Source organism: Peromyscus californicus, unplaced genomic scaffold (assembly GCF_007827085.1).
Source record: "Peromyscus californicus insignis strain IS unplaced genomic scaffold, ASM782708v3 Scaffold_5__1_contigs__length_169319896, whole genome shotgun sequence".
Lineage (NCBI taxonomy): Eukaryota > Metazoa > Chordata > Mammalia > Rodentia > Cricetidae > Peromyscus > Peromyscus californicus.
Window position 1 is genome coordinate 55,933,997 of NW_026294573.1, and position 23,674 is coordinate 55,957,670.

At 40.3% G+C, this 23,674-nt stretch overlaps 1 protein-coding gene across 15 annotated transcripts in view; it reads right to left on the bottom strand.

The window, feature by feature from the left end:
* Fggy (FGGY carbohydrate kinase domain containing) overlaps positions 1 to 23,674 on the bottom strand; it is a 420,639-nt gene that overhangs the window by 136,224 nt on the left and 260,741 nt on the right. For 14 of the 15 annotated variants that reach the window (XM_052715209.1, XM_052715202.1, XM_052715206.1 and 11 more), the window contains one exon: positions 10,959 to 11,066. The exons of the other annotated variant lie outside the window; for it this stretch is intronic. In XM_052715209.1, the coding sequence (XP_052571169.1) occupies positions 10,959 to 11,066 (108 nt within the window). The remainder of the gene's footprint in view (positions 1 to 10,958; positions 11,067 to 23,674) is intronic. 15 annotated transcript variants of the gene reach the window in all.

Consider the following 23,674-nt stretch of genomic DNA (forward strand, 5'->3'; position numbering starts at 1 on the left):
GGCGCAGAAATATTTTCAACAATATCATAGAAGAAAATTTCTATAACCTAAAAAAGGAGATGCCTACCAAGCATACAAAACACCAAATAGACTGGACCAGAAAAGAAAGCCCTTCAACACATAATAATCAAAACACTAAATGTACATAACAAAGAAAGAATATTAAAAGCTGCAAGGGAAAAAGACCAAGTAACATATAAAGGCAGACCTATTAGGATAACACCTCACTTTTCAATGGAGACTCTAAAGGCCAGAGGGGCTAGACAGATATGCTGCAGACTCTAAGAGTCCAGACTACCATGTACTCAGCAAAACTTTCAATCACAATAGATGGACAAAATAAGATATTCCATGATAAAACCAAATTTAAGCAGTATCTACCTACCAATTCAGCTCTATACAAGGTGCTAGAAGGAAATTTTCGACCTGAAGAAGTAAAAAAAGATAAACCACACCCAAAAAATATAAGGAATAAATAATCCCAGACCAGCACATCAAAAGAAAGGGAAAAAACATACTATCACAACAAAACAATAGGAGACAACAAACACTGTTCATTGATAACTCTCAACATCAAGGTCTCAATTACCCAATAAAAACACACAGGCTAACAGAATGTATGCAAAACCAGGATCCATCCTTCTGCTGTATCCAAGAAACACACTTTAACACCAAGAATAGATATCACCTTGGGGTAAAAGAATGAAAAAAGATATTCCAAAAAAAAAAAAAAATGGACTTAAGAAGCAAGCTTGTGTAGCCATTGTAATATCTGACAAAATAGACTTCCAACCAAAATTAATCAGAAGAGACAGAGAAGGACCCTATATATTCATCAAAGGAAAAATTCACTAAGAAGATTCTAAATACCTAATGTGTTTAGTGAAATTCTAAACACCTAATACACCAAACACAAGGGCACCCAAGTTCATTAAGATATACATATATATATATATAACACAACTGAAATCACATATCAATCTTCACATAGTGATAGTGGGTGAATTCAACATCCCACTCTCAACAACAGATGGGTCAGGTCATCCAGACAAAAATTAAACAGAAAAATGCTGGACTAAATGATGTCATAAACCAAATGGACCTAACATATATTTACAGAACATTTCACCCAAACACACAAAAAAATATACCTTCTCAATAGCTCATGGAACTTTCTCCAAAGTTGACCTCATACTCAAACACAAAGCAAGTTTCAACATATACAAGAAAATTGAAATAATACCCTGCATCCTATCTGACCACCACTGATTAAAGCTATATATCAACAACAACAGAAAGCTTACAAACTTGCGGAAATGGAACAACTTACTACTGAATAATAAATGTGTCAACAGAAATTAAGAAAGAAATTAAAAACTTCTTAGAATTGAATGAAAATAAAAACACAATATACTCAAACTTATGGGACACAATGAAGGAGGTTTATAAGAGGTAAGTACGTAGTACTAAGTGCAACATAAAACATTGGAGCAATCTCATATTAGTAACCTAATGGCACACCTGAAAGCTCTAGAACAAAAAGAAGAAATAAACCCCCAAAGGATTAGATTGCAAGGAATAATTAAACTTAGGACTAAAATCAATAAAATAGAAAAAACAACAATGAAAATAAAAAAGATTCAATGAAACACAGAGTTGGTTCTTTGAGAAAAATCAATAAGACTGACAAACTTTTAGCCAAGTTAACTAAAAGGCAGGTGGAGAAGACCCAAATTAAAAAACTTAGAGACCAAAAGGTGCCTGGTCCAATTGTCATCAGAGAGACATCATCCAATAACTGAAGGAAGCAGATGCAAAGACCCACAGCCAAACATTGGGCAGGTTCTAGAATCCTGTGGAGGACGAGAAAGGAGTGTAGGAGCCAGAGGGGTCAAGGACACCACAAGAAGACTCACACAGCCAACTAACCTGGGCTCAAAAGGGCTCACAGAGACTGAATGGCCAACCAGGAAGCCTGCATGAGACTAACCTAGGCACTCTGCATATATGTTACAGTTGTGTAGCTTGGTTCTCCTATGGAACTCCTAACAGGGGGAACAGGAGCTGTCTCTGACTCTTTTACTGACTTTTGGGACCCTACTCACACTGAGTAGCCTTGCCCAGCCTTAATACATGGAGAGGTGCTTAGTCTTATTGCAATTTGATATGCCATGTTTTATTGATACTCATAGGAAACCTGTCCTTTCCTGGATAGAGATGGAAGAAAAAGGGATGGAGGAGATAAGGAAAAGGGACTGGGATTATAAAACTATTATAAAATAGATGAGTAAAAATAATAATAATAAAACAAAAAGAAAAAAAGGTCTTCCAATTTAAAAAAAAAACCCAGGGTCAATTAATGCCAATACTCCTCAAATTATTTTACAAAATAGAAACAGAAGAGTCATTGCCCAATTCATTTTATGAGGTGACAGTTACTCTGATACCTAATCCACATAAAGACCCAACAAAGAAAGAGAATTTTTGATCAATTTCACTTATGAATATAGATGCAAAAAGTTCTCAAAAAAATACTTGGAAACTGAATCCAAGAACATATCAAAAAGATCATCCACCTTAATCATTAGGTTTCATCTCAGAGATGCAGGGACAGCTTAACATATGTAAACTGATAAATCTAAACCACCACATAAACAGAGAGAATAATGTTCTTGGTACTAGAAGGTACTCAGCATTCTATCAAAGAACCCAGCTACAAACCTTTCAATCTACAATGGTGACCTGCCTTCAAGATACACCAGTGCAATGGTAACACAAAGTCTGTGGGGTAACCAAGCAATCTTTGATAGGATTTAAGGACCCATCCCAGGTAGTACTAGGACAGTGAAGAACCTGAAACTAGATAGGCCACCTGGGGAAAACCTAATACAACTGTTGTACTAAAGAAACATAGCAATAAAATGACTCCTATTGGCATTCTGCTGTAGTCATAGGCCAGGGTCTTGCTCAGTCATCATCAGAGAAGCTTCCCCTTATAGTAGATGGGAATACAGCGACCCACAGCTGGACAATGTGCAGTGGGTGAGAAAATTTGGAACACTCAGTACTAAATGGAAAACCTTCATCAAATTCCTCCCCTCAGGGGTCAGGGAACCCTGTTGAAGAGGAGGTGGAAAGATTGTAAGAGATAGAACAATCTTTGGGATGGAGAACACCAAGGAAACAAGGCATTCTAAACGCAGCAGAACTGATGCACAGGTGAACTCACAGAGACAGTGGCAGCATGCACAGGTCTAGGCCAGATGGAGTCACAGTACTGAGAGGGGAGGTGGACACAAGTCCCCACCTTTAATATGGAAATTATCTCCAATTGATAACCATTTGCCAATGAAAATTTAGTTTTCTCCAATGTAGTCTCACTGGCTGTATGATCTAGTCTCAAGCGTAGGCCCCATTCCCAGCAGCAGATGGCCAAAACAAAACCAACTTCAAGGCATTTTTGGATGTTCATTGCCTTAAAATGCTTTGTCAGTTTTATTTATTTATTTATTTATCTATGTTTACCTTTGTCTTTTATATATATATATATATATATATATATATATATATATATATATATATGTGTGTGTGTGTGTGTGTGTGTGTGTGTGTGTGTGTGTGTAAAATGGTTTCTGGTTTTGTGCTTTTACAGGATTTCTGTCTGTGTGAGTGTGTGTGTCTCTGTATCTATGTGTTCCTTATGCTTTTCCTTAGGCTTTTTTTCTTCCGTTTTTTCTTTTTGTCCTATTCCGCTTTGTCTATTGTTGTTGTTGTTGTTGTTGTTAAAAAGTTGTGAATTTGGATGAATGGAGAAGTGGAGGATCTTGGAGGATTGAAGGAGGGAAAACCATAATCAGAGTATACTGTATAAAAAATTATTTTCAATAAAAACCCTAAAAAAAGAAAGATACAGTCAATGAGTAAGTATAATTATAATAGGTATGTATTATATAATAGACAGTATTAGGCTCTCAAATAAATATGGAAGTTCCTGAAGTAAGGGTGGCGAGTTTAGAATGAGTGCTCAGAGAAGAGCTTGCCGAAGATGATACCTAAGCTAACACATTCAAAGCAATGGCAGCCACCGACTTCCAAGCAAAGGGAAGAGCTGATGCAAAAATTATCGAAGGAAAGCACTTCATGTGTACTAGGACTCAACTGGCCGCAGTGAGGGTGGGCATAAGTATGCAAAGTTGCAAGCTGCACAAACTGAAGAGAGGAGGAGACGTGAGACACAGGAAGCAGGCCATAGGGAAGGCTTCAGGTCCTGCTCTAGAGCAAGGGCAGCTCACAGGAGAGTTTCAGTCATGGAAATAAAGAAATCTCATTGGCTTTCAAAAAAGAACCTTGAGGGGCTCCATTTCTGATAATGGCCAACGCCTTTCTCAATTCTCTTACAGACTGCTATAATACCTACTGATCAAAGCCCAGGAAAACTGCTTTTCTGAGGCGGCACTGGAAAGTCATCTAAATCAGGTAAAACTCTGGTGGACACAGCCTCAGAGCTGTGGGAGCAGAGACAGGTGGAAGGAACCCAGAGGCCCCTGGCTACCCAAGCTAGCTGGAATGGTGAGCTACAGGTTCAGGAGGAGACCTTGCCTCCCAAAATAAGGAGGCCTGTGATAGAGGGAGACACCCAATATCAACCTCTGGCCCCCTCACCCACATACACACTTGCACACACATGCATACATTACAAACACACAAAAAAGCTTTCTTAAAAAATAGGGGAAAGTAGATGCATGGAAAGAAAACAGAGTTCTCCATGTGTTAGCTGATTTTACAGCCTTAACCAGTGCTGTGCATGATGGTTAGCATTTTCATAAACTATGTAGTCTTCTGAGTAAGGTGAGGAGGGGAGCATCTTAGAGAAGAGAGAGCCATAGAAAGGGAATCCAGTACTGTGCATGAGTGTTTACCTAGTCTAGGAAATCTCTAAATTAATCATTAAGACTGAGGAATTCAACAAACATTTCAGAATATACTAGTCAGTAGGGAGACAAAAGTTAGAGTTTACTATATAAACCGCATGAAAGAAAAATAATTTTATAATAACATTAATTACAATGTCTACAACATCATTAAAAATTACTGAACTTGTGATGTGTTGGGGACAATTAATTCTCACATAAGTGAGAAGTCATTTGACAGAAAACAAACCTGAGATGACAACTGTGAGAATTTCAGGTCAAGAGGTTGAAAGCAGGTAGTTCAACCACAGTCAAGGATGGACAAGAAATCTAGTAAACATGAAACTGTAAGTAACATGCTTTAACATGGGAATTCTAGTATTGCTGAACATCCCTGAAACAGACACACAGCAAACATGTCTAACACCAGAGTGAGATGACAGTCAAAAGAGATTTGAAATTAAAAGCATGAGATTCTGAGACAATGAGAATACAAATGGGGGGTGGGTATGGAAGGAGAAGCTGGGATCCCAGATACATGTAATTGGATTCACAATAGAAGGGAACAAATGGGGCAGAAAAGGCAAATGCAGAAGTTATTGCAAATTCAAGTATGAATCTAAAGAGCACCAAATCTCTGTATATCAAAATAAACACCAAAGACCAGAAAATCTTAAAAGAAGACAGAGAGAGATGTTATGTTACCAAAGAGGAAGAGTGGCAGATACCATGGGTGACTTGGAAGAAATAATAACCTCAGAATATAAAAAATTTACCTCTTTATATGTTGAAAAGGAAAAAAAGAATCAGTTTATCATAATTTCTACATTGAGAAGAAATAACCTGAATGTAGAGAAAATACACCAAAATTAAAGAGGCAATGTTTTTTGTTAGTTGACTTGTACTATGAGACATACCAAAGGAAGTCACTCAGTTTAAAAAGAAGTTACCAGACAGACGCTTAAACTCTATAGAAGAAATGAAAATTATCATTACATAAGTAATACAAAAAATGTTTGTAGTTCCCAGGATTTCCTTAAAATATGCCTGACTATAACGGACTGGATTTGTTCCTACCCAAAACTCCAACACTGAAGCTTGAGTCTCTGATGTGCTTGAAATTGTTATGGAGGTAATCGAGGTTAGACAAAGTTCTAACAATGGGGTTTTAACAACACGACTGTTATTCATATAAGAAGAGGCACATATACCAATGTCCAGACATAAATGTGAAGGAGTGTCTTTACGAAAATCAAAGTATTTCATAACTTGAATTATAGACTTCTAGCCTGCAGAACAGGAAGAAAAACAATGTATATAATTTTTGCACCCATGATGTGGTAATTTGTTATGTCAATCTGAGCAGAATAATATGCCATTTAAACCACACACAGTAATGACTACTTCACTGTGGGCTTTCTATGATAGGTAGATACCACACACAGGACAATGTGGGCAGAAGAAGCTGGGAGGGTGGTAAACACAGCTCTAGCAACGACAGCTTCTTATACTTTATGTAAAGAAACATGAAGTGTACTCAAAACAGAACAGTTGAGAGTGTTTGTTATAACCATTAAAGCAACCCTTAAAAATAATGCAAAAAAGATGCCTACAAAAACACTAATCAATAGAACTTAAAATGGAATTGTACGAATTCAACAAATGGAGATTTAATCCAAGATAGCAGGAATAAGAGACAACAAAGCAAAAAGTCAAAAGTGATCACTGAAAACAAGTAGTAAAGTGAATAAGCTAAATCCATTCAGACCAGTCTTTCCAATAACATAAAGAATCTAAACACTGAAGGCAAAACCCAGGAATTATAAGACTGGACAGAAAAGCAAACCACACCTCTGTACAGTGTACAGATCATTCATGTTCCATAGATAAGTGCAGAGGCAAAGGGAAATTGGTGATAGTTCTGAGAATAGGGAAGGCAAAAACCTATGACCTTGATAGACTGGGGAGGTAGAACTCTTACAACTTAGTGATAGGCTGGATAGAGGGAGAGGGGAGAAATTAGGAGTCACAAATTAACCCTAAAGTTTTGGTCTTAAATTTATAAATGATAGTATAAATTTATAAATGATAGTAGCTCCTTAGCAACACAAAGTCAAATGGAGTTTCAGCTCTGGAAGGAGAGCAGCTATTGCAATCAGCCAGGCAGTGAGTCTTGACTTCTTTGCCCACCTCCCTGACACCTAATCCATCTTCTGCAATGATAGCAATGCTGTTCTAAAACCTTGACCTGTCCTTTGGGGGAAACTTCACATCTAATCCATCAAGCATTTCTGTTGGGTTTATTGTGAGAACATATCCCAAACTTGGTGAGTGCTCACAGCCACCATGATCATCTCAGCCGACTTCCTGCAGCAGCTCATATCTGGCCAGTGCCCCCATCTTCCCACCCCATTATCAATGCACAACAGAGCAGGCTAACCCTTAAATGTCTCAGCCACTGCATTTTATGGTCTGCTTCTTCTCTAGTTGCTCTCTTTACTTTGGTAATCGTGAAAATCCTTACAGTGGCAGAAGATATGACAACTTTCTAATTCTTCTCCACTGATGTGCCCCCATTGCTGTTTCTATAGTACCCCGAGCAAGCAACCCTCTCAGGCTCCATGCACTGATGGTTCCCCTGATATATTCTTCCCCCAGTCTCCAAATAGCTCACTGCCTTTCCTTTCTTATTCTTTGTTCAAACACCACTTGACCACATTATTTTAAACTGCAAACTCTGGCCCGGGGAGATAGCTCAATGTGTAAAGGCACTTGTTGACAAGCTTGACAGCATGAATTAAATCTTTGAAATCCACATGGTGGAAGGAGCGAATCTCCAAAATTTCCCCTTTGATTTCAACATGTGCACTCTGGCATGTATGCCCTACCCCCATGTGCATGTGAAACCCAATCACATACATGCTTAGGCACACACACACACACACACACACACACACACTGAACAAAAAATAAAATAAAAATTACAAACTGCTCACCAAAACTCACAGGTAAAACTTCTACTAATTTAAAAATCCTATAATATAAAATGACATGTTTAACAGTTGGCATTATCTATCTCCTTCTTTTAGAATGTATGCTTGAGAACAATACAGATTAGGCAGAAATGCCTGTTGGATTCATTGTTATTTTCCCATTCAGTTGCCTCACCCTTCTTTACTAGTAAAAGAGAAATAACATGAAATGTATACACATACTGTGAAGACCATAGGAAATGCCAATTTTAATGGACCTAAACACACTTGCCATACAGCAGGTTCTTAGTAAATGTGAGGCCCTATCTTTCCAGGACACTACAGGTATACTACAAACTATTTCATGTGCTATGATAAGTTATAGTTATTATTAGGACTGTGTCCACCTTTCTTATTTGATGATAGATGGTGTGTCCTCATTCTTGCCTGGACCAGTGTGACAGATCAGGTAATAGTGGCATATGAGTGAATGAATGACCATCACCTTGAGTCCAATTGTCTCAGAAAGCCAATGCCATTTTAGAAGTGGCTCAGCAACTGGTCTCTGCCCAACTAATAAAAAACAACTCCAATTAAGACAGAGAAGAGCAGTTGGAGGGTGAATAGGCAGGCCCACTGACTACATGGAGTGGGATTTTGTGCAAAAAGTCAACACAAAGAACAAGAGTTTCTGTGTAGCTATTCTGGTGAGTCAGCAAGCTCAGAGCAATGCTTGCTGGGGTACTCTGTGGTTAAACTAAAATCAGTCGCTCCTAGGAAAGAAATGTGTGCCTTTCAAATAAATAATAAATATCAGTGAAAATAAATGTGTGAAACAAGTAGATAATGAGTCTAATTCTTTATTTATTAATTAATTTTGTTCATTGACAATTTCAAACATGTATATAATGCATTCTGGTTACCTTCTGCTCCCCATGCTCTCTTATGCTCCTCCTACTCCTCCCAACTTTACCTCTTCCCTACCTGCCCCATTCCCAGACTTATGACATTTGGTTTTGGTTTTTATTTAGTTTAACAAGGCCATCTGTGTCACTATTGGATCAGAACTATCACTTGGAGCCTGATGAAGTCACCAGTAGGTGCACAATTGAAGGCAATGGTTTTCCCCTACTTGAATCTATCGATAGCAAACAGTTCAGTAGTAAGGGGCAGGGCACCCTGAGTTCCCCCCATCTATGCTTGGCTGCTGATGGCCCCATTCCTGTACAGACAACCACACCTGTTGAGAGTCCATAATCGTCATTGTATATAGCCCAAAAGAATCATTTGATGGCCTTTATCCCTATCTTATGACTCTTACATTCTTTCCACTTGGCCTTCCTCAATATTTCCTGTACCCAAAAGAAGATGATACCATCTTCATTTAAGGCTGAGCATGCAACTGTCATTTATTCCCAGCACCCTGTGTTGCCATGGGTCTCTGCATCCACTGCAGTAATGTGGGTCTAACTTTCAGTTAAATGAAACTTCAACATCCCTAGCCCAGAAAAGATCCAGTGTTCTTAACCACTGGATAGTCTCCCCAGCCCTGTGAACCATAAGACTTTTAAGTTGGACTATTTTTCTAAATTATGACATTAACTGGAAAGATTATGTTTTAACAGTGATATCTTTGTTTATCAAATTGAGAAGAAATGGATTGTGCTGGTTAGTTTTTATTGTCAACTTGATACAATCTAGTATCCTCTGGAAAGAAGGAACTTCACCTGAAAAGTTGCCTTGATCAGATTTAACTACCCACTGTGGGTATCAGTCTCCTTATGCAGGTGGAGCTGAGCTGGCTAAGAAAGCTGTCTGGAAGAGACAGTGTAAGCCAGCAAGCAGCACACCTCTATGGTCTTTGCTTCAGTTCCTGACCTTGGATTCCTGCCTTAGTTCCTGACCTGACTTTCCTTAACCACAGACTGTTACCTGGAAGTGTAAGCTGAAATGAATAACAGGTTTTGATCACAGTATTTGAGCATAGCAACAGAAAGCAAGCCAGAAAGTATGTTTATTTGGCTGCAAGATCTGCTCCCTAGCTTTTACTGTGAGCCATTTTTAAAGAACAATGTATACCATACAGGAATTCAAGAACTTACTGCAATCTTACTCAAATATACGTGTATTTTTCAATTTTATATCTTCTCATGTGAACTCCCTCCCTGGTTCTCTATTTATCTCCTTTGGCTCAATACAAATGACTTCTCCCTGGGAAGAATTCCCTAGCCTAGCATAGAACCTGTTAACAGTACTCATCCACTTTTATGGATCTTCTGTCTTCCCTCTTATACAAGTCCAACCATTCAACACATTTCTATTACACACCTACTGTGGATAAGAACCGGGCTGGATATGAAAAGAGCCATTGTATGTCTTTTACTTTACGGAGCTGACAGTGTTCTGGAACAGCAAACTAGAAAGCTAGTTAGAGTAACTGTGTGCTCACCATAGTGGGAGTGCTCCCCATCGTGCTCTCACACACACACATAGAAACACGTACAGACACATCCACTTGAGCAAATTCTGAGTGACTTTCATCTTAATTCACATGTAATATCCTCAGAGAGGCTTGCCTTGAACTAAAACTAGATTAGCTGGAATCACATTTTAAGTAACAAGCGACAAGTAAATCATCAAGACAGTAAACAATTCTAAAAGGGCAGGGGAGAATCAAACACAAAGGGACAGAGGAAAGAAATTATATGAGTCACCGGGAACTTGTGTTTAGGAAGAGTTCTTTACAATCTAGCCTAAGTGACAGGGACATTTGTGGGTCTAAAGGAGACAGTCCTTGGAAGATATGTGTGCCCAGAAAATTTTCTGGCTTAGTTTGCTGAATTGTCGCTAGGACTACAGGGAACCACCGAGGGAATGACAACAGGTAACATTGCCATCTCAAAAGGGAAAAAGGAGCAGTATCCATTCATGTGAACACATACTGTACTCCACAGATACTGAGGACTTGGCTCTGTGCTGACTTCTGAGTTGTCAGCATTCCAGTACCTGGGTATATGGGTGATGTGACAGATGGTATAATAACATTCACAACCATATGGAGAAAGTGCCAACTTACCAATTTCCCAGTCACACTCTGACCACCTTCATTCAGCCACAAGCCAGGGACCATGGCTGAGAAATAAGGTCCCCAGACACCTGGTACAAAAATTGGATCTTTGCTGATCTGGAACAAAAAGGACAATATGTGTGAAAACACTGACCCTCAAGGATAGGGGAAGCTTAATTCTCCTACCACTGATGTTCCTACCACTAGGGAATTCAGCTTCTTTTTTTTTTTTTTTTTTTTTTTTTGGTTTTTCGAGACAGGGTTTCTCTGTGTAGCTTTGCGCCTCTCCTGGAACTCACTTGGTAGCCCAGGCTGGCCTCGAACTCACAGAGATCCGCCTGGCTCTGCCTCCCGAGTGCTGGGATTAAAGGCGTGCGCCACCACCGCCCGGCTCAGCTTCTTATTATGTATTTTTTTAGAATGGGAAAGTCACTCTTTCCCAAGGAGGGGCATGGTTCTATCTGTCTCTATCTACCCCTTGCTGACCAATTCATCCAGATGTCAAGGCAGCAAAAGTGATCATTTTGGACAGCCACTGACAAAACTCTTCAATGCCAGCTTCTTCTCTGTAGCAAGAATTAGTGATCTCCATTCTCCCCCTTCAAGCATCTACAGGAAAGGACAGTTCAGATCAGCCCCCAAAAGTCAGCTACCCAAAATCTAAGGCATCCTGATTCCCTCAAATGCTCTAATCAAAACAAAGCACCTCGTCGGTCTGGTTTAATAAAATTAAATGGCTCACTCTATCCTTGACACCATGATTCGGTGAGATCAAGCCAGTTAGCTATGTGCAGCCAAGTTAAATGGTTACATTTTTGGTTTTAAGAAGTTAATGTAGAGCCAACGAGGAAAAGGCCAAAGTGCTTGATCCCTTTGCTTTATAAACTGTGCTGCAGTCACTCAAGGCTAGCTTTTCATCACTTAGGTTAGGTTGAAATCTTGCTGATCACAACGTGAGCTGTTTTATGACAATAAACTTTCCCCTTCATTTGTTGTATTCTGCTTTAGACATGTGTCAAGGTAGAACAGTGGATCTGTAGCGAAAGACTTAACTTGAAAAGACTATCAATAGTTAGCTGGGTGCTGGGAAACAGGCTGCCACAAACAAAGCCCCATAGGTGAGAGGCGCTCTGAAATTCAAGATTCTGCAATGCTATCATAGCAGGTTATTGTGGTCCTTTAGCGAAAGGGAGGTGTGTCAAAGAAAAGCCAGGACAGGAGGAACTGGGCCACTTATGCATGAGGCTGCAGTGGTACAGGTCTTTACTCTACCCAGCAGAAATGACTTCTGAAGGCAGATGCATGACTATGAAGAATGTTCCTGAGAAGGAGGGGAAAGTGGCTAGGCACTCACTGTCTACTCCACCAGGTCTCAAGGAACAGGATCTATTCATTTATTTATTCAATAAGTGTTTATTCAGCTTGGAACTATGCTAAGCTCTTGAGATAGAGAAGCAAACTGAGTAGTTGTAATTTCTGGCCTCATGAACTTCACCTTCTATCATCAGGACAGAGACAGATAGATAGATCACCCCAATGCCAACTATTCTGGCTCCTTTCTCACATGACTAGTCATTCTTCAAATCAGTAGGTCTTTTGACCTCCAAATGTGAAGGAGCAAGGAAAGTCAAAGAGAAGAAAGGCAAGAAACTATATGACACTATTAACTTTAAATTCTGTCAAGTAAGGGGACCATTATGAAAAAGAGAGGGGGACATTTAATACTTAAAATAGAAACAATAATTTTAGTGGGGGAGGGACAAGTTTCTATAAGAAAAGAGTTCAATTTATGTGGTTAAAATCATTCACACTGATTCTACAGGTGTTTCTATTGAGACCCAGATGTGGAGTAGGTAATAGAGAAAAACGGTAAAAAGAGCAGAGTCCCTGTCCTCACGAATCACACTATTCAAGTAGAAGGCCAGAGTGGCCACTCATTCAGGTAAGGAGAGCACTTAAACGCTTTTAGAGCTAACATTCCTGGGTTCTAAAAACTCCAATCACTACAATGCTCTACTGGGGCAACTGTTTACCTTAAAACAAAAGTAATCAAATTCTCACAAAAGTGTATGATTGTAAATTGGTGAGGGGGTGGAGGAAGCTGAAAGGAATTCCAAGAGCACCAAAGTGAGGGATCAAATCTAGTCCAGGGTTAGGACAGCCTCTCAGAGGAGGCTACATGTGAACTAAGAGGAGAGCCACAGGGCAGTAGCTCAGGAGGGTGTGTCATCAGTGAAAGAGATGGGCAGTACTCCAGCCACAGTGAGCACACACTAGCTAACATCCAGTGTGTCATTCTGTCTTTACTCAGTGAAGGTTTTATTTCATGCTAACCTTAGGGTACACATGCTCTGAAGAAGCAGAGTAAGCAGGTTCTTATTCATATTTACTTAGGGTCCAAGGTTTAGACTGGTGAATGAATACTTACCAAGGCCTAATCTCCCCTTTTTGTGAACTCTCAACTACATCTGATACACTAGAGCAGAGAAGATAAACATATATCTTCTCATATAAAAACTTGAACAAGCAGACTTGTCCATAGTCAAAAAGCTGGTAAAACCTCAAACCCTTGGATATACTTTTCATTTTTCCACAGATGGCTTACGAAGGATATGCATTGTCTTAGTGAGGGTTTCTACTGCTGGGATAAAACACCTAGTCAAAAGAACTTGGAGGGGGAAGGGTTTATTTCAACTTACATGTCTTCATCAAAGTCCATCATGAAGGAAAGTCAGAGGAGGACCCTGGAGGCAGGTGCTGAAGCAGAGGCCATAGAGGATCACTGCTATGGTCTTGCTCACTCATGACTTGCTCATACTGCTTTCTTAAATCATCCAAGACCACCTGGCTAAGGATGGCACAGCCCATGGTGAGCTGGGTCCTCCTATTATCAATCATCAATCAAGGAAATTCCCTATAGACTTGCCTACAGGCTAATCCTATGCAGTCATCTTACTTTTTCGATTACGCTTCCTTCTTCCCAGATGACTCTAACTTGTGTCAAACTGACATAAATACTAGCCAGCACAGGCATCATTCCCTGCCTCCCACCATAGCCCCCTAAAGATGCTATTATACTACTGCAGCAGGTCTTCACTAAGAGACTCCTCTGGCTCTGCTACTCACAAATGTCTAATGGAGGCTTTATTTGGTTTGGTCTTGGGAGACAGTTTAGGCTGACTCTGTTTGTGATCTCTCCTTGGGCACAACACATGCTTCTCATCAGACATTCCCAGTAAAGTAAGGAAACAAAGTGTACTTCCCATCATTCCCAACCCTGTGTTCTCAGGGGAAAGAGCTACAGTTTGTTTTGAGGGAGAAGGAGAAGGCACATTTGTGTATTTATGTGTTCTTTAATCCTTCACAGTAAACATAAATATTTAAAAATATTTTTGCAAAAGCTCCTTCCATGCTATTTGCTATCTTGGCTTAAGGGCTGCTCTGTGAGGAGGGAGACTGTTGCCCACACTAATGACAGGTGTCCATACAGGATGCTAACTGCCCAGTCCTAATGGTGCTGCTGGCAGCGGCCCAGCAACTCAAGACTGCGGACTTGGTACAGGCCTGACTCTGATATAAATGACTGAGTTCTTATAACTCTGAGGAAGATGCAGCTATTATCCCTATGGTGTATATGTGTAAATTAAGGCAGAGAGTGTTAACTAACATGTGTTCAACATTACAAAACCGGAAAGTAGTCACCTCAAACCCTCTAAAACAATGGTTCTCAACCTCCCTAATGCTGGAACCCTTTAGTACATTTCCTCATGGCGTGTGATGACCCCAAACATAAAATTATTTTCCTTCCTACATTGTAACTGTAATTTTGCTACTGTTATGAATTGTAATGTAAATATTTTTGGAGACAGAGGTTTGCCAAAGAGTTGTGACTCACAGGCTGAGAACTGCTGCTTAAAAGGTTTTATACTTGATTCTGATAAATTAAGATCTTGTTCTAACATTACCATTTTTTCTTTGGAACATTCATATACATTTGAAGGGTAGAATAATAAGGGCTATTCGAGTCAACAGAGTCACTCCAAGTACACAATACCCCCTTTGTCTTGAAGACAAATAAGTTAGGATGTGTGTATATAGAAGTGTGTGTGTGTGTGTGTGTGTGTGTGCGCGCGCGCGCGCGCGCGCGTGCGCACGCACGCACACACACACGCACACACACACACACACACACACACACACACACACACACACACAAAATTATTTAGATCAAGCTGGCCTGGAACTTAAGATAGCTTACTCTGGTGGCCTGTGAGTGGACTATTTTAAGTGTCTAGAGCCTCCTGTTTTAGCCTCCTAAATACTGGGATTGCAGCATGGACTACATGCTTGGCTTGAGTTAGGTAATCTTTATTTCCAAAATATTTTTAATAAATTTTCCCTGATATAGTTGTAAATAGAAGAGAGAGCATAGGTCAGAACAAAGACTCATCTTGATTGTGTTCCCCATTCTGCCACATTCTAGACAAATGATCCTCCTCAAATGAGACTTTCCCACCCATAATCCTTGATTTCAAAACGGAAGGACTAAAGTCAATCTCTACAAGAATGGAGGACACTTGTAAACATTAAATTTTGTTACATGGACACAGCATATCCTTTTTAAACCCCAAATCAATGTTAGCTCTCCTTAAACTGAGGCCTGTGCAGTGGAACAAAAGGAGACGAGCTGAAAAACCACCATAAAGGTACTCTTGTTTTAGTCAGTATTAATACTGATCCTGAAAATGAGATGAGACCCAAACAGTGTATTTCCAAAGGCTAGACCTGGGAGGCTTGCTATTATGGCACATGTACAAAACAAGAAACAAAATGAACTCAGAGAGCTAAAGCACTAAAGTCAACTTTAATATGCTATCAGTTAATATTTATTTAATGATATAGTTAGCTTTTGGGGAGTTATTTATTTATTTATTCATTTTAGAAGACTGGCAATATTCTCTTGTACAACCTAAGTGCAGGCACAAGGGCATTAATTTTAGTATTGGTATTAACACTGAACTTAGACATTTGATAGACGCTTTAATCATGTGTGCTCTATATTAAATTATGAAATGCCAACTAAACCTCTGATTGTATACTATACTGTCACACAATATTTATGACAGTCCATGAGAGGCATAATTCTATTACTACATCTAAGGTCATAAATGAAATCTAAGCCAAGCAGGTCAAACAGCTGGAAGAGAAGTCACTTCAGTGCTTGTCAGAAATGCCCCACCTATTTCCCTCTCTCGACACCATTCTCTTTGCTACAAGATGACTGGAGCAGAGATGCTGTTGTCTTTGAGGTTTTCTAAGATTCCACAAAGTTGAGTCATTCCATCCCAGCTGGTCAACAGGAACACTCCAATTAGATATTTCAATAGACTGTGCCCTCACATGGCCTGGAGTTTATGGGACTGCATCAGTTTGTCTCTTGGAGCTTCTCCAAGTACCTACTAATTCTGTCACCCAACTAATTTGCTGCCAAGATTATTGGAAGGTCTTTTAAAAGAAAACTGTTAACTTTATAGGCTTTATTTAATGGCTACTACCTATCATATCTCAGACATTAGCTTGGTAAGATTTCAGAAAATATTTGTTAGATACATACTGAGTTCAGACTACTGTTTAAAACATGATAGGGAGAACTGGGCTTCCAAGTCATGCTGTGTCCCTGTTCTCAAGAAGCTTACAGTCTAGAGGGAGCTGTGGGTTCAGGATGAGCCAAGGGTGGGAAACACTTCTGAGTATACATGCTTATCCAGACTTTGAGTTTCCCTGTGTGGATGCCAAGTCAAACATACAAAAAATAATTCCAACCCTAGATGCACAAGGTGCATGAGCAGACTCCTACCAGGATCAGAAAGACTCTGGGGTCAGAATCCACATTGCAAGTGTTCCTGTCTCTATTCAGGTCTGCTCAAGCTAGCTGTCAGCAAGGATGCCACTGACCCAGTTTCATCCAAGGCTATGCACTTATTGGCTACGTTTCCCTAAATGACAAAGCCCAGATGCCTGCTCACAACCCTTTGCGGGAGAGGTGACTGGCTGGGAGCAGGCAGCTTCTGCAGCTCCCTCTGTTCTTTCCCAGCCCATCACCCTGAGGCTGATATGGCCTAACCTCTGGCAGGACAGGAGGCAGGCTCCAGGCGCCAGCAGTCCTGGGAGAGAACAAGAGGCTTTGTGTGAGCTGTCTGCCGCCAGGTTGGGATTTTTGGAGACTAGCAGCAGGCCTATGTGGGACTGGGTATTTCCATGGTCATCTCTTCTTCCAAATGGACTGTGCTATCATCTTACCAGGGAAAAAAACATTTATACATCTATTTTTGCCAACTCCCTTATGACTACTTAGCACACATACACATAGAAAAATAGCCTGGAGAAATGTTTAGAATGGAGGCTCTTAGTGATCACCTCTAGGTTTGCCCTGCTCCGGTTGAACTATAATGAGCTACTAGTGTGCCTGTCTCTCCCAGGAACCAGTGAAGATAAAAGCATTTGCTAGCTTCAAAGCAGCAGTGAGAGTGATGGAGTGTTGTGAACATGGGCTTTGGAGCTAGATAAACCTAGACAATTCTGATTAGGCCATTGGTTCGCCATGTGATTCTGTGTCTTCTTGAGGCTTAGTTTCCTCAACTGTAAGTGGGGATAATCATCAACCAGAACCATGTCCAAGACCTGTGTGGTACAGTGTGTACAAAGACGCTGGGGTACACTGGACTCTCGAACCAATTCTTAAGCAGCAGGTGGTTCAATTGTCTTTATTCTTGAGATAGTAGAAAGCTTGGAGTTTTGACATAATGTCAGGCCCAGCCTCCACCTTTCTCCTCTTCATCATCTTCTTCCATGTTCATTTTGTTACCTATCTCTCCTGGGGCTCATCCACTCCAGTGTGTGGAGGGACAATTTATGTGCCATAGAATCCCACATGTTTACCTCCAACTCAGACATTGATCCTAAGTTCCTCACTAATTATGTGACTTGCATGTGTCGTTGATATGTCCAGAAGAGAACCTGCCACCCTTTCTTTCAGGGCTATTCCTGTCTCTGTCTTAAGATTCTGGTCTCTGTCTTTCTCTCTTTTTATCTGCCCATAGTAGGTCATTCCGTTCTTCTGTCCACTCTATTCTCAAGCATACCCCTTCTTCATCGCAGCTGCCTTGGGACTATCCCCAGCATGTCTTGCTTGTGCTATTTCCACAACGGTTAAACTGATTCCCACCTCAGTTACCCTCCACCTCCCTTCCGGCTGCTCCACCTCTACTCAACCTAAATTTCATATGTCCAGCAAACCACCGTTCTAAAATAAAAGATCAATTGTATTACTACTTAACATTGATCCATGATATGGATGACACACTTTCAGATCTGGCTTTTCCTTATTTGTCTGACTTAATCACAATATTATTGTTTCCTGATTCTCATCCTGATCATTTTTTAAGCTTATCATAGACTAAGTCTCTGATTTATTGAGCAACTTAAAATTTCCTCAAGTGAGCCATTGTATTTCTCATCTCCCATTCTTCATAATTTTCCCTTGGACTAAAAGGCTATCCATCCTGCTGAGACTCAGCTCAGGGGCTTTGGAGATGGCTCAGAGGTTAAGAACAATTCCTGCTCTTACAGAGGACCCAAGTTTAGTTCCTAGCACAAAGGTGTAGTGGCTCACCAGCTAGGAGGACCAGACAGTGCTGTGCTCCATCTGTCCCTGTGCTCATAGGCTCATACCCCCGCCACACACACATAGTTAGAAATAAAGACTCAGCTCAATATTATCACCTTTGCTCTACCTTTTTGTTGCTTTGCTTGTTATTTGAGACAGGGTTTCTCTGTGTAACATCTCTAGCTGTCCTGGATCTCGCGCTGTAGACCAGGCTGGCCTCAAACTCACAGAGATTCACCTGCCTCTGCCTCCAGAGTGCTGGGATTAAAGGTGTGCATCACCATTGCCTGACCTGGTCTACCATTTTTAAACACTGACTTCCTCTCTAATAATTCATGAAATATTCTTGCCTGCATTTCCCATTAACTCTACATTTCTTATATTGCAGGTTGTTATACTCTATTACGTGTATAGTGTATACATTTACAAATACTTCTAAAATACGTATTAAACCAAATTGTAAACTAAATTACTACACAAATGCAGGACATAGCTATTTCAATACATGGCAATGCCACTGAAATTAAGAGCAATGATAGATGATAAAATTTGTCCAGTGGCTGAGGGAGAGCATAGCTCAGTGGTACAATAATTGTCTAGCATAAATAATTCTCTGAATGAGCTCCCCAGAACCAGGGTAGGATGCGGCAAACAAGTCAAATAACCTTTAAGTGAAACCTGATTCATATAGGTCAGGTTTGCCAAATCTTTTGTGTAGCAGTTGTTAAAAGATAATAATCCCCCAGTGAAGTGTCTGCCCTTCCTAGAAACGTAGTATCTCCATTTTCAGTCTGAACAAAGTAAGTATATATGAAGCCTGTCCATAGTTATCACCCAGGCCCAGCAGTTTGAGCATGCAGGAATGTACTGAAAAGGTCTATCATCTAACCAAACAGTCCTTGAATATGGGGAGGTGGGGTGGAAGTCCAATGTTGCCTGTGATGTTCTGAGTTAATTGCAAAGTTGGACTCCTTAAGCATAGAATTCCTCATTCTCTATCTGTCCAAGACACACATGTGATCACAATAGAAATTTAATCCATATGTTTCTCATTCACTTGTACTTCACACACCCAGAGCTATATTACAAGACATGCTGAATAGCCAACTTTGAAGCCATCCAAATGTTTACTCTAGTCTCCTCTGGTTTCAAACAAAAAGCTATAGTTGACTGCCTGTATACAAATGCCTATCTGGCTCCCATGAGCTCAAACAGGTTTTCAGCTTTGAAATCTCTGAGCTGTGACTCTAAAGAAACAAAATCTTTTTTTTTTATTAAGAATTTTTTTATTCATTCCACATACCAACCACAGATCCCTCCCATCCCTCCTCCTGCTTATCCCCAGCCTTCTCCCCCTCCCAGGACACCCCTAGCCCCTCCTCTGAAAAGGTTTGGCCTCCCATGGGGAGTCAGAAAAGCCCAACACATTCAGCTGAGACAGGACCAAGAGCTTCCCCCTGCATCAAGGCTGTGCAAGGTGTCCCACCATAGGCAATGGGCTCCAAAAATCCATTTAATGCACCAGGAATAGATCCCTCAAATAGACCAAGCTACACAACTGTCTCCCACATGCAGAGGGACCAGTCCAGTCCCATGCAGGCTCCACAGCTCTCAGTCTAAAGTTCATGAGTTCCCACTGGCTTGGTTCAGTTGTATCTGTAAGTTTTCCCATCATGTTCTTAATGCCCCTTGCTCATAGAATCCCTCTTCCCTCTCTTTGACTGGACTTCCAGAGCTCAGCCTAGTACTTTGCTGTGGCTCTCTCCATCTGTTTTCATCAGTTATTGGATGAAGGCTCTATGATGACAGTTAGGGCATTCACCAATCTGATCACCAGGGTAGGCCAGCTCAGGCACCCCGTCCACCACTGCTAGGAGTCTAAGTTGGGATCATCCCTGTGGATTCCTGGGAACTTCCATCGTACCAGGTTTCTCCCTATCCCCATGATGTCCCCCTCTATCAAGATATCTCCCTCATTGCTCTCCCACTCCATCCTTGTTCCAACTCGACCATTTCACTCCCCATGCGCCCATCCCTCCACGCCCTACCCTCCATTGTCCCCTTCACCCACTGTTTACTCAGGAGATCTCATCTATTTCCCCTTCCTGGGCAATCCATGCATCACTCATAGGGTCCTCCTTGTTTCCTAGTTTCTCTGGAGCTGTGGGTTGTAGTCTGGTTATCCTTTGCTTTACATTTAGTATCCACTTATGAGTGAGTACATACCATGTTTGCCTTTTTGAGTCTAGGTTACCTCACTCAGGATGATATTTCCTAGTTCCATCCATTTGCCTGCAAATTTTATGGTTTCATTGTTTTTTTAACTGCTGAGTAGTACTCCATTGTGTATATGTACCACATTTTCCTATCCATTCTTCAGTTGAGGGCCATCTAGGTTGTTTCCAGGTTCTGGCTATTAGGAATAATGCCGCTATGAACACAGTGGAGCAAGGTCCTTGTGGAATGCTTGAACATTCCTTGGGTATATACCCAAGAGTGGGGGGTCTTGAGGGAGATTGATTCCCAATTTTTTGAGAAACCTCCATACTGATTTCCAAAGTGGCTATACAAGTTTGCACTCCCACCAACAGTGGAGGAGTGTTCCCCTTGCTCCACATCCTCTCCAACATAAGTTGTCATTAGTGTTTCTGATCTTAGTCATTCTGACAATTGTAAGATGGTATCTCAGAGTCGTTTTGATTTGTATTTCCCTGATGACTAAGGATGTTGAGCAACTCCTTAAATGTCATTCGGCCATTTGAGATTCTTCTGTTGAGAATTCTCTGTTTAGCTCTGTAGCCCATTTTTTTTAAATTGTATTGTTTGGTATTTTGATGTATAGTTTCTTGAGTTCTTTATATATTTTGGAGATCAGCCCTCTGTCAGATGAGGGGTTGGTAAAGATCTTTTCTGTAGGCTGTCATTTTGTCTTATTTACCATGTCCTTTGCCTTACAGAAGCTTCTCAGTTTCAAGAGGTCCCAATTATTGATTGTTGCTCTGTGCTATTGATGTTATATTTAAGGAGTGGTCTCCAATGCCAATGCTTTCAAGGAAACTTCCTACTTTCTCTTCTATCAGGTTCAGTGTCACTGGATTTATGTTGAAGTCTTTGATCCACTTAGACTTGAGTTTTGTGCATTAACTCAAGACAAGAGCAGATAAACAATTTAAATAGACCTATAGCTCCTAAGGAAATAGAAACAGTCATTAAAAGTTTCCCAACCAAAAAAAGCCCAGGACCAGATTGTTTCAGTACAGAATTCTATCAGAATTTCAAAGAACAGCTAATACCTATACTCTTCAAACTGTTCCTCACAATTGAAATGGAAGGAATACTGCCAAACTCTTTGTATAAAGCTACAGTTACCCTGATACCCAAACCACACAAAGATGCAATACAGAATGAGAACTACAGCCCAATCTCCCTCATGAACATTGATGCAAAAATACTCAATAAAATAATGGCAAACTGAATCTAAGAACACATCAAAAACAATCATCCACCATATCTATTCAATATAGTACTCGAAGTTCTAGCTAGAGCAATAAGACAACAAAAGGAGATCAAGGGGATTCAAACTGGAAAGGAAGAAGTTAAACTTTCCCTATTTGCAGATATATGATAGTATACATAAGTGACTCCAAAAATTCTACCAGGGAACTCCTACAGCTGATAAACACCTTCAGCAATGTGGTGCTAAAAAACCTTTAGCAAGGTTAACTAAAAAAAAAAAAAAAATCAGTCTCCTATATACAAATGATAAACGGGCTGAGAAAGAAATCAGAGAGACATTACCCTTCACAATAGCCACAAATAATATAAAATGCCTTGGAGTAATTCTAACTAAACAAATGAAAGGCCTGTATGACAAGAACTTTAAACTTTTGAAGAAAGAAATGAAGATGATATCAGAAAATGGAAAGATCTTCCATGCTCATGGATAGGTAGAATTAACATAATAAAAATGGCAATCTTACCAAAAGCACTCTACAGATTCAATGCAATTCCCATCAAAATCCCAACACAATTCTTCACATACTTGGAAAGAACAATACTTAACTTTATATGGAAAAACAAAAAACCTAGGATAGCTAAAAGAATCCTGTATAATGAAGCAACCTCTGGAGGCATCACCATCCCTCACCTCAAGCTTACTATAGAGCTATAGTAATAAAAACAGCTTGGTATTGGCATAAAAGCTGACATGTGGACCAATGGAATTGAATTGAAGATCCTGACATTAATCCATACACCTATGAACACCCGATTTTTGACAAAGAAGCCAAGGCCGTACAATGGAAAAAAGAAAGTATCTTCAACAAACGGTGCTGGCATAACTGGATGTCACTATGTAAAAGATTGCAAAGAAACAAAATCTTATCATGCATCTCTTTCATAACCCAAACAAACTGTGGTGTGGTATATGGGTCTCTTCTGTGAATCCACAAAGGGAGGACAGTCACAAAGGACAGGGCAGGAGAGAGGAGAGAACTAAAGAAGAAGAGGATGCTCTGTCCTTACCAGATGGAATCTTAGCTCTGCTGCATCAATGTCAAGCAGTGAAGTGGACCTTCTCCTCTTTCTGTGAAATCCTCCTAGAATGAGCATAGTACTAATAGTAGTAATTGCCAGTTGCTCACAAATATAGAGGCTGATATGCTCCTTTTATTGTAAGTAAACTATTAAGAAAATAGCTTTCTCCTGCAGACTGTAGGTTAGGGTGGAAGGATGCCTGGGGCAGCCTCCCAGCTGGGACTGATTAGAAGATGGCAATAGAGGGAGATTACATGCCTATTCCCTGGCCACATATGTAGGATCCTATTACAGTGTGTTTCTGATATACATCCCCTTACTTGTGATTGCCAAACTGTGATCACTTTTAAACTGTCCCTGGGTATCCCTTGTATTTAATGTTGTGTCTGACTTTAGATACCATCTCCTGGGTCTAACCATTCACTTATTTTGCTCTAACATTCAATGTTCTGTTTTAACTTTCTGTGTGACTTTGGTTTTTAGGATCTTCATCTGAAATATAGGACTACTCTTACAAATGTGC